This window comes from Tympanuchus pallidicinctus, unplaced genomic scaffold (assembly GCF_026119805.1).
Source record: "Tympanuchus pallidicinctus isolate F22 unplaced genomic scaffold, pur_lepc_1.0 scaffold3, whole genome shotgun sequence".
NCBI lineage: Eukaryota > Metazoa > Chordata > Aves > Galliformes > Phasianidae > Tympanuchus > Tympanuchus pallidicinctus.
Genome location: NW_026294747.1, coordinates 5,060,761 through 5,077,172, shown reverse-complemented (window position 1 = coordinate 5,077,172; position 16,412 = coordinate 5,060,761). Strand labels below are relative to the sequence as shown.

General features: G+C 62.4%; 3 protein-coding genes across 3 annotated transcripts; 2 read left to right on the top strand and 1 right to left on the bottom strand.

The window, feature by feature from the left end:
- Positions 1-135: 135 nt before the first annotated feature.
- On the top strand, positions 136-6,110 carry OSBP (oxysterol binding protein). The gene is made up of 14 exons (XM_052695576.1): positions 136-443; positions 1,737-1,945; positions 2,642-2,889; positions 2,964-3,162; positions 3,386-3,488; positions 3,561-3,615; positions 3,706-3,837; positions 3,918-4,163; positions 4,238-4,358; positions 4,440-4,543; positions 4,639-4,734; positions 4,808-4,989; positions 5,067-5,287; positions 5,356-6,110. Exons 1-14 carry the CDS (start codon positions 136-138, stop codon positions 5,496-5,498), a joined length of 2,367 nt encoding a protein of 788 aa, XP_052551536.1. The 3' UTR covers positions 5,499-6,110.
- A 528-nt stretch (positions 6,111-6,638) lies between these two features.
- CABP4 (calcium binding protein 4) lies at positions 6,639-10,757 on the bottom strand. Its single transcript, XM_052695748.1, has 6 exons — positions 8,927-10,757; positions 8,374-8,404; positions 7,588-7,731; positions 7,383-7,492; positions 6,895-7,042; positions 6,639-6,804 (listed from the first exon to the last, which is right to left on the bottom strand). The coding sequence occupies exons 1-6, from the start codon at positions 9,167-9,169 to the stop codon at positions 6,776-6,778; spliced, it is 705 nt and encodes a 234-aa protein (XP_052551708.1). The 5' UTR covers positions 9,170-10,757; the 3' UTR covers positions 6,639-6,775.
- Positions 10,758-11,894: 1,137 nt separating this feature from the next.
- Positions 11,895-16,386, top strand: CORO1B (coronin 1B). The gene is made up of 10 exons (XM_052695730.1): positions 11,895-12,235; positions 12,584-12,706; positions 12,783-12,912; positions 12,989-13,170; positions 14,075-14,194; positions 14,265-14,369; positions 14,436-14,581; positions 14,672-14,729; positions 15,287-15,580; positions 15,805-16,386. Exons 1-10 carry the CDS (start codon positions 12,035-12,037, stop codon positions 15,928-15,930), a joined length of 1,485 nt encoding a protein of 494 aa, XP_052551690.1. The 5' UTR covers positions 11,895-12,034; the 3' UTR covers positions 15,931-16,386.
- Positions 16,387-16,412: the final 26 nt, after the last annotated feature.

The window sequence follows — 16,412 nt, the reverse complement described above, 5'->3', positions numbered from 1 at the left end:
GGGCGTGTCGTCGAGCCAATGGGAGCTCGGGACGAGACTCGCGGCGTCAGCCAACCGGAGAGCCAGCGCCGCGCCGCGCTCGCCTCTCCACCAATCGGCTGAGCGGGGCAGGACGAGCGGCGCTCCCCTCGGCCAATGGGTGGCGGGGCGTGGCGGCTGACGGCGGCGGCCATGGCAGAGGTGCGTGGGGCGGGCTCGGGCCCCGGCGCGGCGCTGCCCGTGCCCATGGCGCTGCCCGCGGCGCCCGGCGCGGCCCCGACGCTGCCCTCCCCGGCGGCGGGAGGCGGAGGAGGTGGCGGCCAAGGGGCGGCTCCAGGCCCCGCGACGGCGGCGGGGAGCGGGGGGGCGGCGCGGGAAGGCTGGCTCTTCAAGTGGACCAACTACATCAAGGGCTACCAGCGGCGGTGGTTCGTGCTCAGCAACGGTCTGCTCAGCTACTACCGGTACGGAGCTCCGCCCCGCCCCTCCCCGCCCCGCCCCGCCCGCTCCGTAGGTGCGGGGGCCGCGCTCCCCGCCGCGGGTCCCACCCGCCGCCCCCGAGCCGCTCTCTGTTTCCCCCTTCGCTTCCCGGTGTTCCCCGCCGCCCCCTCCGTGTCTCTGGGTGTCCCCGGTACACTCCCGTATTCCTTGGTACCCGCTCAGTGCCCTCCCCTTGCTTGACAGGTTCCCCACCGGTCCTCCCTGGTGCTGCCCGGTGCCTCCTGGTGACTCCTATTGCCCTTGAGTGCCGCCCTGTCGCACACTGGTGCCTCCTCAGTATCTTCTTGGCCCTCCCAATATTTCTGGCACCCTCCTGGTCCCTGCTGCTGCCCTCTCAATGTCTTCTGCTGCCCAGTTTCCCCCCCCAGTTCCCCAGGTGCCCCTTGGTATCACTTGGTATATTCCCTTGGTGTCTTCCCCGTGCCACCTTGATGCCCTCAGTGCCACACCACTGTCCTCGGTGCCTTCTTGGTTGCTCTCAGTCCCCACCCCTATGCCTCCTGCTGCCCACCAGTGCTCCTCAGTGGCCCCTGGTACCCAACTGGTCCCCCTGTGGTCTCCCCACTATGCCCAGGTGCCCCTTGGTACCCCCCAGTATTCTCTTGGTGCCTTCACAACAGTACCTGCCTGCTGATCCCTTGGTTCCCCCTTCTGCTGTCTGGCGCATTCCGGTGCTGCTCGGTCCCTCCTGGTACCACCCTGGTGTACTCTTACCCCCTCCCACACCCAATTGCCTGACTGCTCCCTTCTACTGTTCCACTATACCTTCAGTGCTCACCCAGTGCCTGCCCTGTTCCCCCTTTGGTCTTCCCTATGCTACCCAGTGCCCCCCAGTGCCCCGTGGCACCCCCTTGCTGTTCCCTGGTGCCTACCTGATCCCCTCTAGTTGGTCAGCTGTCTCCAAGGCACTCCCTCAGTGCCCACCCTATACCCTCCCTAGTGATCTCCGGTGCTCCTCAGTGCCACCCTGGTGCCCTCCCAGTGCTTCTCTGTCTCCCCCCATTGCCTCCTAGCACTCACCAATTCTTCCTTATTGCCCACTGGGTTCGCTTTTGTTCCTGCTCGATGCTTTGTTGCTGCCCCGCATTTTCCCCTGGTGGCCCCCTGCTGCCCACCTGCTTCTTTCCAGTGCTCACTTGTGCCCTCTAGGTGTCCCCTAGTAACCACCCAATCCCTCTCTGGCACCCCCCAGTCTCCTCCCTGTACTCTGCTGGTGCCCACGCAGTGCAGGGGGTGGCAGCTGGCTGTCCCTGCAGCTCCAAGGCGGAGATGCGCCACACGTGCCGTGGCACCATCAACCTGGCCACAGCCAACATCACAGTGGAGGACTCGTGCAACTTCATCATTTCCAACGGCGGGGCGCAGACCTACCACCTGAAGGCCAGCTCTGAGGTGGAGCGGCAGCGCTGGGTCACGGCACTGGAACTGGCCAAGGCCAAGGCTGTCAAGATGCTGGAGGAGTCAGGTAGTGCCTAAACATTGGATCATAGAATCATAGAATGGCCTGGGTTGAAAAGGATCACAATGATCATGTAGTTTCAACCCCCCTGCTGTGTGCAGGGTCACCAACCAGCAGACCAGGCTGCCCAGAGCCACATCCAGCCTGGCCTTGAATGCCTGCAGGGATGGGGCATCCACAGCCTCCTTGGGCAACCTGTTCCAGTGTGTCACCACCCTCTGTGTGAAAAACTTCCTCCTAGTATCTAACCTAGACCTCCCCTGTCTCAGTTTGAAACCATTCCCCCTTGTCCTATCACTATCCACCCTCATCAACAGCCATTCCCCCTCCTGTTTATACACTTCCTTCAAGAATTGGAAAACCGCAGTGAGGTCTTCCCAGAGCCTTTTCTTCTCCAAGCTAAACAAGCCCAGTTCCCCCAACCTTTCCTCACAGGAGAGGTGCTCCAGCCCTCTGCTCATCTCAGTGCCCTCCTCTGGACCCGCTCCAAGAGCTCCACGTCCTTCTTGTCCTGGGTGCCCCAGGCCTGGACACGGTTCTCCGGATGGGGCCTCACAAGAGCCAAGTAGAGGAGGATGATCACCTCCCTCTCCCTGCTGGCCACCCCTTTTTTAATGCAGCCCAAAACACAGTTGGCCTTCCGGGCCATTGCCGCAGGCACAGCCTGCTACCTCCTTCCTTAACGCCCTGTCTTGCCACCAGATGACTCCGGCGACGAGTCGGTGTCCCAGACTGACAAGACGGAGCTGCAGAGCACTCTGCGCACACTGTCCAGCAAGGTGGAGGACCTGAGCACCTGCAACGACCTGATTGCCAAGCACGGCACGGCCCTGCAGCGCTCACTCAGTGAGCTGGAGAGCCTGCGCCTGCCAGCCGACAGCACTGAGAAGATCAAGCAGGTCAACGAACGCGCCACGCTCTTCCGCATCACCTCGAACGCCATGATCAATGTGAGTGACACCAGGGGACGGCCCCGCTCTGCTCCTTGCCACCACGGAGCTGATCCCATCCCACCTCCACGCAGGCGTGCCGGGATTTCCTGCTGCTGGCCCAGACCCACAGCAAGAAGTGGCAGAAGTCGCTGCAGCACGAGCGGGATCAGCGCATCCGCCTGGAGGAGACGCTGGAGCAGCTGGCCAAGCAGCACAACCACCTGGAAAGGGCGTTCCGTGGTGTCACCGTTCTGCCCGCCAGTGCTGCTGGCAGTGGTGGCTCTGCCAAAGGTACCTGAGCACAGCCTGGGGCCGACTGGGGGTGGAGGTGAGGCTGCTGTGGGGCGGCCAGTAGCAGGGAAGCCATGAGTGCTGCTGGGCATCCCAGTACCGCTGTCCCCTATCTTCTGTTCCACACCGTGCCCAAACTCTGCCCATCCACCACCCCACAGGGTGGCAGCAGGCACCCTTAAGAGTGCAGGCATACAGCCCCCTCTGTCCTTGTCACCTCCAGATCCCTGCTGCTCTGCAAAAGGAGACCTGAGTGATGAGGACGATGACAATGAGTTCTTTGATGCCCCGGAGATCATCACTGTGCCAGAGAGCATGGGCCACAAGTGAGTACAGGGGCTGCCCCCAGGGTGGACAGAGGCAGAGCTGGGCCTAATGCCAATCCCTGCCCACCCCAGGCGCACTGGCAGCAACATCAGCGGCACCAGCAGTGACATCAGCCTGGAGGAGCAGGTAACAGGTGGTGCTCCAGAGCTGAGCTAGCTCTGAGGATGCGGAGGTGAGTGTGGGGGAGTCACAGCGATGCTCGTCTTACCCCCTCAGTACAAGCACCAGGTGGAGGACACCAAGAAGGAGAAGAGAACTCGCATTCCCTACAAGCCCAACTATAGCCTCAACCTCTGGAGCATCATGAAGAACTGCATTGGGAAGGAGCTGTCCAAGATCCCCATGCCGGTGAGCAGGGACGCAGCCAGGGCCCGGCTGGTGGGGGCTGTGGGCCCTGTGCCCTCCTTTGACCTTTCACTCCCCTCCAGGTGAACTTCAACGAGCCTCTGTCCATGCTGCAGCGTCTGACGGAGGACCTGGAGTACCACGAGCTGCTCGACCACGCAGCCAAATGTGAGAGCTCGCTGGAGCAGCTGTGCTACGTGGCTGCCTTCACCGTCTCCTCCTACTCCACCACCGTCTTCCGCACCAGCAAACCCTTCAACCCACTCCTGGGGGAGACCTTTGAGCTGGACCGCCTGGAGGAGAACGGTTACCGTTCCCTCTGTGAGCAGGTACCGCTGCCCCGCACCGCCAGCACCGGAGCCAAGTGCTGCAGCCGGGCTGAGCGTCCTCTCTGTCCTCACAGGTGAGCCACCACCCGCCGGCTGCCGCCCACCACGCTGACTCCAAGCATGGCTGGACGCTGCGTCAGGAGATCAAGATCACCAGCAAGTTCCGGGGGAAGTACCTCTCCATCATGCCTCTGGGTGAGCTGTGGGGGCTGAGGTGCAGCTGGGGGCTGCGCCCTGTCCAGAAGGTGACGATCTGACGCCCCTCTCCCCTTTCAGGCACCATCCACTGCGTCTTCCACGCCTCTGGCAACCACTACACGTGGAAAAAGGTCACCACCACCGTGCACAACATCATCGTGGGAAAGCTGTGGATCGACCAGGTGGGGCGCTGGGCTGTCCCTCGTGCCTCAGTTTCCCTGCAGTGCAGGGAAGAGGTGCAGGGTGGAGCTGAGCGCATCTTTGTGGTCTCTTGTAGTCGGGTGAAATTGAAATTGTCAACCACAAGACGGGTGATAAGTGCAACCTCAAGTTTGTCCCCTACAGCTACTTCTCCCGGGATGTGGCTAGGAAGGTAGGGACCGGTGCGCCCTGTGGGGTGGCAGCAGGGGAGCGCATGGGTCACTGGGGGGTCTCCGTCCCATCAGGTCACGGGGGAGGTGATGGACCCTGCGGGGAAGGTGCACTTCCTCCTGCTGGGCACCTGGGACGAGAAGATGGACTGCTACAAGGTGGCAGCGGGCAGCGGGGACAACGGGGCTGAGGGCCGGCAGCGGCTGCACGAAGCAGAGGAGAGCCGCGTGCCGCTGTGGAAGAGGAACCAATTGCCGTGAGTTGGGGGCATGGAGGGGCCAGGACAGGGGCTGTGAGCCCCCCGGAGAGGGGCTGAGCTCTGTGTGCGTGTAGGAAGTACGCAGAGAACATGTACTACTTCTCGGAGCTGGCGCTGACGCTCAACGCGCCCGAAAGCGGCACGGCGCCCACCGACAGCCGCCGGCGCCCCGACCAGCGCCTCATGGAGAACGGCCGCTGGGATGAGGCCAACGCCGAGAAGCAGCGCCTGGAGGAGAAGCAGCGCCTGGCCCGCAAGCGTCGCGAGGCCGAAGCTGCCCGTGCAACCGAGGATGGTAAGGAGGGACTGGGGGACCGCAAGCCCCCCTGTCGCCGCGGCGCTGAGCCCTGGCTGTGCCCGCAGGCACCCCGTATGACCCCTACAAGCCGCTGTGGTTCGAGCGCAAGAAGGACCCGGTCACCCAGGAGCTGGCGCACGTCTACCGGGGGGGTTACTGGGAGAGCAAGGAGAAGCAGGACTGGAGCGGGTGCCCGGACATTTTCTGAGCACGCCGTGCTGTCGGCACCCACCCACCCACCGGGGTTGCCTTAGCCCATAGCCACACTGACCTTGATGCCGGGGTGGGGAGTGGGAGCCAAGCAGGCCCCTCCTGACCCTGGGAGCTCCCCCCCTCTGCCCTCATACGTGCACTCAGCCCCGGTGCCCTGGAGCAGGAGCGGCTCCCAGGGAGCGCATCGGGGCGAGCCCGAGGCTGGCCTTGGTCTCTCTCCCCCCACCCCGTTATTTTAGCCCTCTGCTGGGCATTCGGGTTCTGTCGGGGGCAGGGGGCTAGGCTCACTCGCCCCACAATGGTTATGATGTAGAGAGCTGTGGGGGGGAGGCACCCTCTCCATGCTTGCCCCTGTGCCCCCAGCACGGTGCCTTCCTCCTGGGGCATTTGGGGCAGTGGGGGCACCGCAGTGGGGCAGGGACCCCTCCTCCCTTTCCCCACGCCTAAACACTACAGCAGCCTGAGGATGGTGGGGGGGACTCTGCGGGGCTGAGCTGACCCCGTGAAGGGGGGGGGGGGGGGGTGGAGGCAGTGAGTGGGGGCATATGATGCCTTTTTTTTTTTTTTTTTTTTTTTCCTTTTTTCATTTTTTTTTTTCCCCTCCCCCTCTTTATCTCTAGGAAAACAGCTAAATTAAAATCTGTGAATGCCCCAACCACTGTGTGTGTGTGTGTGTGCGTGTGCTGGTTTTGAAGGGTTCCCCCTGCAGGGTTTGGGAGAGCAGGCACTGTACTCTGGAGGCCCTCTGAGATCTGTCACTGCTGGTTCACAGGACTCCTCCAGTCCCAAAAGAGGGGGCAGCCGCTGAGCAGATACTTGAACTCTGGACCATCAGATTAAGAGGTCTAATTCTCTGTTGACTGAGCTACCTGGTTTAGTTTCTGGATGAAAGTATCACCATCGGGAGGTCCTCTCTTTTTCTTTCTCCTCGTCACCTGCTGCAGGGTCCCATCTCCTCTGCCCACCATCTGACCCTTGCAAGAGCTATGTGTCCTCCCCCAGTGCAGTTCTCAAGGCACCTGGGATCTCCTTGTCCCTTTTTGGGGTGGCAGTCCCTTGGGCCCCCTTATAGTAGCTACCCCCACCCCACCCCATATCCTGCCTCTCCCCTCCCCCAAGGACCACCACCATCCTGCCAGTCTGAGCAAGTAGCTTTATTGGGGGGCCCCTGCCCCACTGTGTTTCCCATCATTTGCTCTGAGCCCTACTGATGGCTGGAGCAGCGCTAGGGGGAGGAGGCAGCCCTGGGCCCCCTGCTGCCCCACAGCTTCATTACCGGGAGGACAGCATCATGACGAACTCTGTGGAGCGATGTGGCAGGCGTCGGGCACAGGGACACGTGTCCCAGGCCGTGCCCAATGGGGATGAGGGGAAATAGGGCTGGACCTCACCATCGAAGTCCACACGGCCGTCCCCGTTGAGGTCCACATCCTGCAGGATCTCATCAACCTCCTGTGCCTTCAGCTGCTCGCCCAGCAGCGCCGCGATGGCCTGCCGCATCTCTGCACTGCTGATCTCCCCGTCCCCGTTCACATCGAACTGCAGCATACACGCCATGCCTCTTTCCCACCTCGTCCCTCAACCCCTGCTTTTCCTGTGTTCGTTGTCCGTGGCACACCGGTGGTGCCTCTCGTGGCCATCGTCCCCTCGTGGTCTTCCCATGTCTGTGGTGTCCCTGTGGTCACCATTCCCCAGTCCCCTCCCAGTCTTTCCATGGTTGCTGTCCCTCCCACACCTGTGCTCATCCCCATGGCTGTGGTGTCCCTGTGTCAGTGCCACTTGTGTCTCCATGCCCACAGTGTCCCAATGCCTGTCCCTGTGGCCCTGGTGTCCCCATGCCCGCAGTGTCCCCGAGGCTGCAGTATCCCCGTAGCCATACCTCACGGAAGGCGATCTTCAGCTCCCTCACACCCACCATATGAGCCGTCTCCTCCCGCAGCTTCGGCCCCATCATCTGCACAAAGTCCTCAAAGTCCACACGGCCACCCACTGTACCAAGGGAAGGAACAGCCTCAGTGCCCCAGCCCTGTCCCCATATTCCCATGCCACTGCCCTGGCCCTGCAGAGGCCATCCCCGCACTCACTCCTCATCTTGATGTGCTGGGAGATCTCGATGAGCTCCATCTCAGTGGGCATATATCCCAGCGTGCGCATGCAGGCACCCAAGTCCTTGTAGCTGATGAAACCATCCTGGTCGGTGTCAAACTCCTTGAAGGCATCCAGCAGCTCTGTTCCGTGGGCACAGGGACCCATCGGGAATGGGACCATGGCACCCCACCCCAAGGCACTTTGCCCCACAGGACCCCTTCCCACAGCAGATTCTTCTGTGGCATGAGTCCCCATATGGCACAACCTTTCGCGGCACCGTGACCCACAGCAACATGGCCCACAGTGGCACCTTGTCCCATGACAGGTCCTTCCATGATGCATCCCGACATAATCCATGGCACTGCAACCCATGATACTCTGTCCTATAGCACCGTGCCCAAGGGCAAGTCCCTCCATGGCATATGTCCCCATCGTGCAACATTCCATGGCACGAGCCTCCATGGCACTACATCCCACGGCACCACGTCCCATGGCAGATCCCTCCATGGCACACATCTCCGTGGCACCGTGTCTCATAGCACCACAACAGCACCATGTCCCACAGCATCATGTCCCATGGTGACTACCTTCACATCTACATGTTCCATCATAACACTTGGCACCATGTCCCATGGAAGGTCCCACCACGGCACACGTCCCCATGGCGCACTGACCCATGGCCCTTGTCCCACAGCACTCTGTTCTACGGCAGGTCCTTCCTTGGCATTTATCCCATGGCACCACACACCCATGTCCCCCCATGCCCCGACCCCACTGCTCACCATCCAGCTCCTCCGGTGACAGCTCCCGCTCCTGGGACAGGGCACAGAGGGGTAGTGGTGGTAGAATCAGACCTGGCTCAGCCCCCCACCCCACCCAAGCAATCCACAGTGTCACCTTTGTTAAGCGTGGAACAAAATTAACTCCCACAGGAGGGATTAGAGGGATTGAAGACAAAGCCCTGCCTGGGCCCCCTGCCCGCCGACCCCATCGGACCCTCTCCCTGTCAGCCCCTCTCCCTGCACACACCCTGATGCCCCCAGCCCAGGACCTCTGAGCTCCAACAGAGTTCTGCCCCATTGCTGGATGTTAGGTATTTCCTGAACTGACAGGGCAGAGATCCCCAAGCCCAGCCCCCCTGCTCCCCCCTCCCAGTGAACCCCAATCCCTCCCCAGTCACACACAGAGGGAGGGGAGGATGTCGGTGAGCCCCCAGACCTCCCCACTCTGCCCAATGGTACCCATATGGCACCACGTCCCCTCCACCCCTGTTGAACCCAGCCCCATCTCCAGCTGCCCATATCCCCTCCATCCATTGTGCCCCCGTGCCCCCACCTTGCCAAACACCATGTTGAGGAATGGTGAATACGCCTTGGTGCTGGCAGCGTGGGGGTCCCCGGCCCCTTTCTTGCTGTTCTTCCGCCCGTGGCATCCGTGCTGGGTTTCAGTGTTGGGGCTGCCCGGGGGGCCACCCGCCTCAGGGGCTTTGGGGGGCCTCTCGTCCACCTCCCCCTGCTTCCCTTTGCCTGAGGCTTCAGTGTTCCTGGGAGCCCCCTTGTCCCCCCTCGAGCGTGGCATGGGGCTGAGGGCTGGTGGTGGCAGCAGGAGCAGGGCCGGGGGTCAGCCAGCCCTTAAGAAGGAGGCCAGGAAATCCTCTTACCTGCCCCCTCCCCCCAGCCCCGGGAAGGCAAAGCCAATTAGCAGTGATTACCATAGCAGGAAATGAGCCACCCACTGTGGGCTCACACATGGGCTGCCCACCTCCCCACACTCACACCGAGCCAACTCCAGCACCCCAACGCTACCACCCGTGTCTCCATCCCAGACACCTGTTGGTCCCCATTCTTACATCCCCACATCCAGCCCCCCAGGTATCTCCTGGCTGCAGCAGGGACAGTGTGACAGCAAGCAGCAGCACCTGTCCCCTCCCCAGTCCCTGTGTCCCCACGATAGCATCGCCCCAGCTCAGCATATGTGGGCAGTGCCTGGCAGGAAGATGCCATCTTGGGGACACCATGGCACTGTTCCCAACATGGCCACCCCAGAAGGGTCCATCTGCCCAGAGACGTTCAACCTTGGTGCTGGCAGCCCACAAGGGCCATCCTATAGTACCAGCACACAGGGAATGACAATCCTGGTGGGGGGATGGGCAACCATCCCCAAAAAAGATACTGGAGCCGCTTCCTCCCTCCACGGCAGCAGCTTCCTGTCCCCCCTCCAGGAAATTAGATTGGGGGTGTCACTGCCAGGGAGGAGCCCCTCCCACCCATCCCCACATATAGGGCAGCCCAGGAGGTCCCCAGTGCAAGCCTACACCCACACGGCTGTTACAGTAGGTCAGATGCTATTTATTGGCCTGGTCTATGGGGCAGGAATGAGATGGGGCACACGAGCGGGATGCCGCATAGCATAAATGAGAGGGAATGCTGTGGGGTAAAGTGGGGAAGGAGAGGCAAGAGGGAGGCCAGGTGTGATGGATGGGGAGAGTGGGACAGTGAGATGGGGATGGTGAGCAATGGGGAGGGCTCCAAAGGGATGGGAGCTATAGGGTAGGGAACTATGGAGGACATGCAAAGGAGCTACGTTTGGGATTCAAATAATGGGGAGCAATGGCAGGGATGCAATGGGATGGTGAACAACAGGGAGAGGGGACAATGAGAGAAGGGGTGATGTGAGGGGATCCAAAGGGACGAGAATCTATGGGAGCCATCCAGATGATGGGGAGCAATGGGGGGGTTCGATGGGATGGCAGTCTACGGAATGGAAAGCAACGTGGCAGAGATAACACTACGGGGAGTTATATCCAAAGGGATAAATACAGCGAAGAGGATAAAACGAGGTGGGTGGGGACTGATGGGGACTGACGGGTGCAATGGGAGGGATTTGGAGGAATGGGGACCTATGGGATGGGAAGCAATGGGGGAGAATGCAGCGAGACGGGGAGCTATGGAGGAGACGTCATGGGAGGGGGAGCTATGGGCAGCGGGCCGTCTGCGGGGTTCCAGCTGGTGGCAGCCACGCTGGGCGCCTACACGACTGCCATCGCGCCCTTCCAGCTGGCCCGGCTGCTGAGCACCCGCCGGCTGTACGCCCTGGGGCTGGCCTTGCACCTGGGCAGCTGTGTCAGCTCCTACCTCGACCTGCCGCTGGACACCAGCGTGGGGCACCGCGCCGCCAGCGCCGCGCGGGGACGGGAAAGCGGCCGACACCGGGACGCCCAGCGCCGCCGCCGCCGCGCCCCTCACTGACCACGCCCATCTTGTAACCACGCCCCCAAACGGGTGGCCCCGCCCCCGAGCTCTCCGTGCCGCAGTGCGCAGGCGCGGCGCCCCGCTCACTTCCTGTGCCCCCGCCCGCTCCCGGCTCGGCGCCGCTCCGTACCGCCGCCCCGCCTCCTGCCCGCCCGCCCCGGCCCCGGCCCCGGTCCCGGTACCGGCACCGGATCCGGCCCGGCCGCCGGTGAGTGCGGGGCGGGCGGCTCCCGGGGCTCTCCCGCGCTGTACCCATCCCCACGCCGCTCCCTCGGCCCTTCTCCCGTCGGTGTCCCTGTTGGGCCGGTCTCTGTCCGCATCCCCATAACAGAAAGGCGATCCCGGCCCCATCCGTGTCCCCTTCGGGGCGACCCCCGTCCCTGTGAGGACCGTCCGCGTCCCCGTCCCTGTCCCCACCGGAGCAGTCCCTGTCCCCGTCCTGGGAAGGACGGTCCTGTCCCCATCCCTGTCCGCAGTGAGGCTCTCCCTGTCTCAGTAACCGTTTCTATCCCCACAGCAGCCATCCCTGTCCTCATCCACAAAGGACAATGCTGTCCCTATAGGGACAATCCCTCTCCCCGTCTCCATCCCTGTCCCCATCCCTATTATGGAAGAACTGTCCTGGTGCTACAGGAGCAATCCCTGTCCCCATCCCTGTTCCCACAGAGCTGATCCTTATTCCCATCCCTGTCCTAATACACAAAGGACAATCCTGTCCCTATAAAGCAATCCCTTTTTTCCCATCCTTGTCCCCAAAGTAGCCATTTCTGTCCTCATCTCCATCCTTGTCCCTATCCCCATCCTGGGAAAAATAGCCCTGTCCCCATAGGAAAACTGCCTTTCCCATCCCTCTCCAGGGAGGAATGATCCTGTCCCCTGTCCACATCTCTATCTCCATAGGGATGACACCCACCTGACCCGGAAAGAGAACTTCCCATCCCAGTCCCTGTCCCCATTCCTCCCTGTCCCCACGGAGGCAATCCCTGCCCCCATCCACGCCCCACACCCACAGGGCAGGGTTTGTTTGCCCAGTGCCGGTTTCCCGCTTGTGCAGGGAGGAGCACCGTTGCCCTTTACCCAGGGCGGGTGATGGGGCTGAGCCCCCCGCTCAGTGCCACCATCCTAGGGCTGCTCCTTTGGAGAGCTGTTTTGGGGTCCCCCCGGTGACACGGGGCCGGGGTGCGCCCCAGCCATGTCGTTCCGTAAGGTGGTGCGGCAGAGCAAATTCCGGCACGTCTTCGGGCAGCCGGTGAAGACAGAGCAGTGCTACGATGACATCCGTGTGTCCCGCGTCACCTGGGACAGCACCTTCTGCGCTGTCAACCCCTCCTTTGTAGCCATCATTGTGGAGGCCAGCGGCGGCGGAGCCTTCTTGGTGCTGCCCCTGCACAAGGTGGGCTGGGGGTGGGGATGGCGCTGGGGATGGCTTGGGATGGGGACACGATGGAAACTGAAGTGGCTTGGGATGGGATGTGTTGGGGAGAGGGATGGGATGGGATAGGATAGAATGGAGATGGCCTGGGATGGGGACGGGGGTGGGATGGGAGGGGGAAGGCTTGGGATGGAGTTTGGATGGGGACAGGGATGGAGTGGGGACGGGATGGGGAATGGGCTGGGTTGAGATGGAGATGGGGCTGCGTTGAAATGGGGCTGTGGCTGTGTTGAGATTGATGGAGATGGGTGTGTGGAGCTCAGATGGAACAAGGATTGACCACCTCTCACACTGTCCCTACATCCCCAGACTGGCCGCATTGATAAGTCGTATCCCACGGTGTGTGGGCACACAGGCCCTGTGCTAGACATCGAATGGTGCCCCCACAACGATCACGTCATTGCCAGTGGCTCCGAGGACTGCACTGTCATGGTGAGGGCTGGATGGGAAAGGGGTTACTGGGATGTTGTGGCACAGAGGACACCTTCTCGCTGTTCACTCCCCGTAGGTGTGGCAGGTGCCTGAGGGGGGCCTTGTGCAGCCGCTCACAGAGCCAGTGGTGGTGCTGGAGGGGCACTCGAAGCGTGTGGGCATCATCGCCTGGCACCCCAGCACCCGCAACGTGCTGCTCAGTGCAGGTATGGGGACAGTGCGGGGTCGCAGGGTGCTGGGTGACGCTGGGACAGGTGGTTGAGCTGCATCCATACCGTGCAGGCTGTGACAACGTGGTGCTGATCTGGAACGTGGGTACGGGAGAGGAGCTGTACCGCCTGGAGGGCCTGCACCCTGACCTCATCTACAGCGTGAGCTGGAGCCGCGATGGGAGCCGTTTCTGCACTGCCTGTAAGGACAAGAGTGTGCGTGTCATCGACCCCCGCCGCGGCACCGTGCTGCTGGTAAGTGACACAGCAGAGTGGCAGTGTCCCCATGTCCCTAGGGTGCTTCCCATCCCTTGTCCCCTGGTGCTCCCTGCTGTCCTTGAATGCTTGCAATTCCTTGTCCCCAGATGTTCACTGATACTCCCCATCATAGAATCAGAATCACAGAATGGCCTGGGTTGAAAAGGGCCACAATGATCATCTAGTTCCCACCCCCTGCTATGTGCAGGGTCGCCAACCAGCAGAGCAGGCTGCCCAGAGCCACATCCAGCCTGGCCTTGAATACCACCAGGGATGGGGCATCCACAGCCTCCTTGGGCAACCTGTTCCAGTTTGTCATCATCCTTTGAATGTCCCCATCCCTCATCCCTGATGTACTTCTCCTATCTCCCTGACACTCTGCATCTCTTAGATGTCCCCATGCCTTGTCCCCAGAGTGCCTTCCCTGTTTCCCCCCATGCCCTGCATCCCCTGGGATGTCCCTACTCCTTGCCCCTCAGGCACACCACATCCTTCCCTGTATCCTTCGTGTGCCCCCAGTTCCTTGTCCTCAGTTGCTGCCTGGTGCCCTCCATTGCCTTGCATTCCTCAGGTGCCCCCATCCCTTGTCCCCAGGATGCTTCCCATTCCTCCTTGCTATCCTGGATTCCTTGAGTATCCCTGCCCCTTGTCACCAGGGCACATTGGATCCTTCCCTGATTCCCTGTGTCTCTTTGTCCCCAGGTGCTCCCTGCACCTCTTGGGTGTCCCCCCGCATCCCTTTGTCCCTGGGACACTTTTCCATCCCTCCCCAGTATCCCACATCCATGGGGTCTCCCCATCATCCCTTGTTTGCGGGGCACTTTTGCTGACCCCTGTGTGCCCCATGCTGCACCCCACCTGTCTCATGCCGCTGCCCTCATGCTGTGCTCCCACCCTGCAGGAGAAAGAGCGGGCACACGAGGGTGCACGCCCCATGCGTGCCATCTTCCTGGCTGATGGCAAGATCTTCACCACTGGCTTCAGCCGCATGAGCGAGCGGCAGCTAGCGCTGTGGGACACGGTGAGGGGCTGCAGGGGTCCCTTGGGGGACCGTATGGGGTGCAGCATGGGGCTGACGCTCTACCCCCCAGGAGAACCTGGAGGAGCCCATGGGTCTGCAGGAGCTGGACTCTAGCAACGGGGCCCTGCTGCCCTTCTACGACCCTGACACCAATGTGGTCTACGTCTGTGGCAAAGTATGACCCCACGCCTCCCTCCCTTGCCCCCTCCTCACCCACCCCATACTCACCAGCTGCCTGTAGGGCGACTCGAGCATCCGCTACTTCGAGATCACAGAGGAGCCACCCTACATCCACTTCCTCAATACATTCACCAGCAAGGAGCCGCAGCGCGGCATGGGCTGGATGCCCAAGCGTGGGTTGGACGTCAGCAAGTGTGAGATTGCCAGGTGAGGCGGAGGGTGCCAGGGTGTTCCGATGTCCTCCCCAGTATCCCCATATTTCCTCTTCTAATGACCCTTTCCCCCCTGCCTCATCAGGTTCTACAAGCTGCATGAGCGTAAGTGTGAGCCCATCATCATGACGGTGCCAAGGAAGGTAAGTGGGGACTGGTGGGGGGAGGTTGGTTTGAGGGAGACCCTGGGAATGGTGATGCCAAGGAGTGATAGGTGGGAACCCCTGGGTAAGTGGGGGGAGGGGGGCTTGGGTAATGCTTAGTAGCTGGGTGGGGGTCCTTGGGTAGTATGCAGTGATTGAAGAGGGGTCTCTATGGGGGTCCCCGGGCAGGGCAGAGCAACGGGGGGCTCTTGGGGATCCTTAGGGGAAGTGGGGGAGGGGGGTCTGTGTGCAGGACTTTCTGCATTGTGGCTTGGTGGGGGACCCAGATCAGGTGGGTGGGATCCAGAGCAGGGCACAGTAACTTGGGAGGGGTCTCTTGGTGGGCTGCGGGCTCCCTGGGCAAAGCAGGCAGGGGTCTGTTGGGGGCCCCTGTTCAGGCTGGGTGCGGTCTCCACTCACGTTGCAGCAGATGGGGAGGTCCCTGGGTAGAAGCCCCTGCACAGGGGCTGGATGGGGTTCCTAGCTGGGCGGAGCTCCCTGGGTAGGACAGGTACCCATGCAGGGGTGCCCTGAGTGACGCTGTTTGTGGGGCGCAGTCGGACCTATTCCAGGACGACCTGTACCCCGACACGGCGGGCCCCGACCCGGCGCTGGAGGCCGAGGAGTGGGTGGCGGGGCAGACAGCGGGGCCGTTGCTGGTGTCCCTGCGCCAGGCCTACGTCCCCAGCAAGCAGCGGGAGCTGAAGGTGAACCGCCACTCCCTGCTGCACGACGGCCGCTCCGCCACCACCGCCGCCGCCGCCACCGCCAGCGCTGCGCCGGCGCCCGTCGCCCCCAGCTCCCGTCTCAGCGCGCCCCCGGCCCTGGGCACCGGGACCGCCGCCCCGGCGGTGAGTGCAGGGGGCGTGGCCTTTGGAGGGGGGGCGTGGCCTTTGGAAGGGGGCGTGGCCTTTTGGTAGCGCGGGCCTGCTTTCGTAAGACGTGTTTGCTGAAGGGGGCGTGGACTTGGGTGTGGTGGGCGTGGCTTTGAGCCACGTGACTTACAAAGGGGGCGCGGTCTTGAGTGGGGCGGTTGGGGCCCGGTTGTCTCGCTGATGGCGTGCCCGGTTCGCAGGTGGGCGGGCGGCTGGACGAGGTGCTGCAGGAGATGGCGGCGCTGCGGGCGCTCGTGACGGAGCAGGGCCAGCGCATCGCCCGCCTGGAGGAGCAGCTCAGCCGCCTGGAGAACGGACACGTCTAGGGACAGCCCGGCCCGCACACCCAGTGACTGCGTGGGGGCTGCCCCCCCGCAGCCGGGGACCAAGCCTGTATCCTCTGAGCCCTCCTCGTGTCCTCCCCTTGGGTTATATTCTGTCCCTCGGGGATCGCGTCTCCCCCCCACTCAGGGTCCTGTCCCCGCCCCGCTTGGTGCCCCTCGTTCCATCTACCCAGCCGTTCCTCCGGCAGCTTCCCCATCACCCTTACTGCCTTACTGGGTGCTGCCCACCTGTGGATCGTGGACCACTTTGCCCCGTGTCGCCCCGCAGTGGCCCGCAAGTGTTGGTGGGGAGGTCTTTGGGATCAAACACTAATGCCCCTTGCACCCCCCGTGCCCGCGGGGTTGGGTAGGGTCACCTCCCTTTACCATGCGGCACAGCCACGGGATCCCCTTCTCCTTTGCCCTCCCTCCAGGGCAGGGTCCAAATCTATATTTTCACTCGAATAAAGCTCTTTATAATAAAG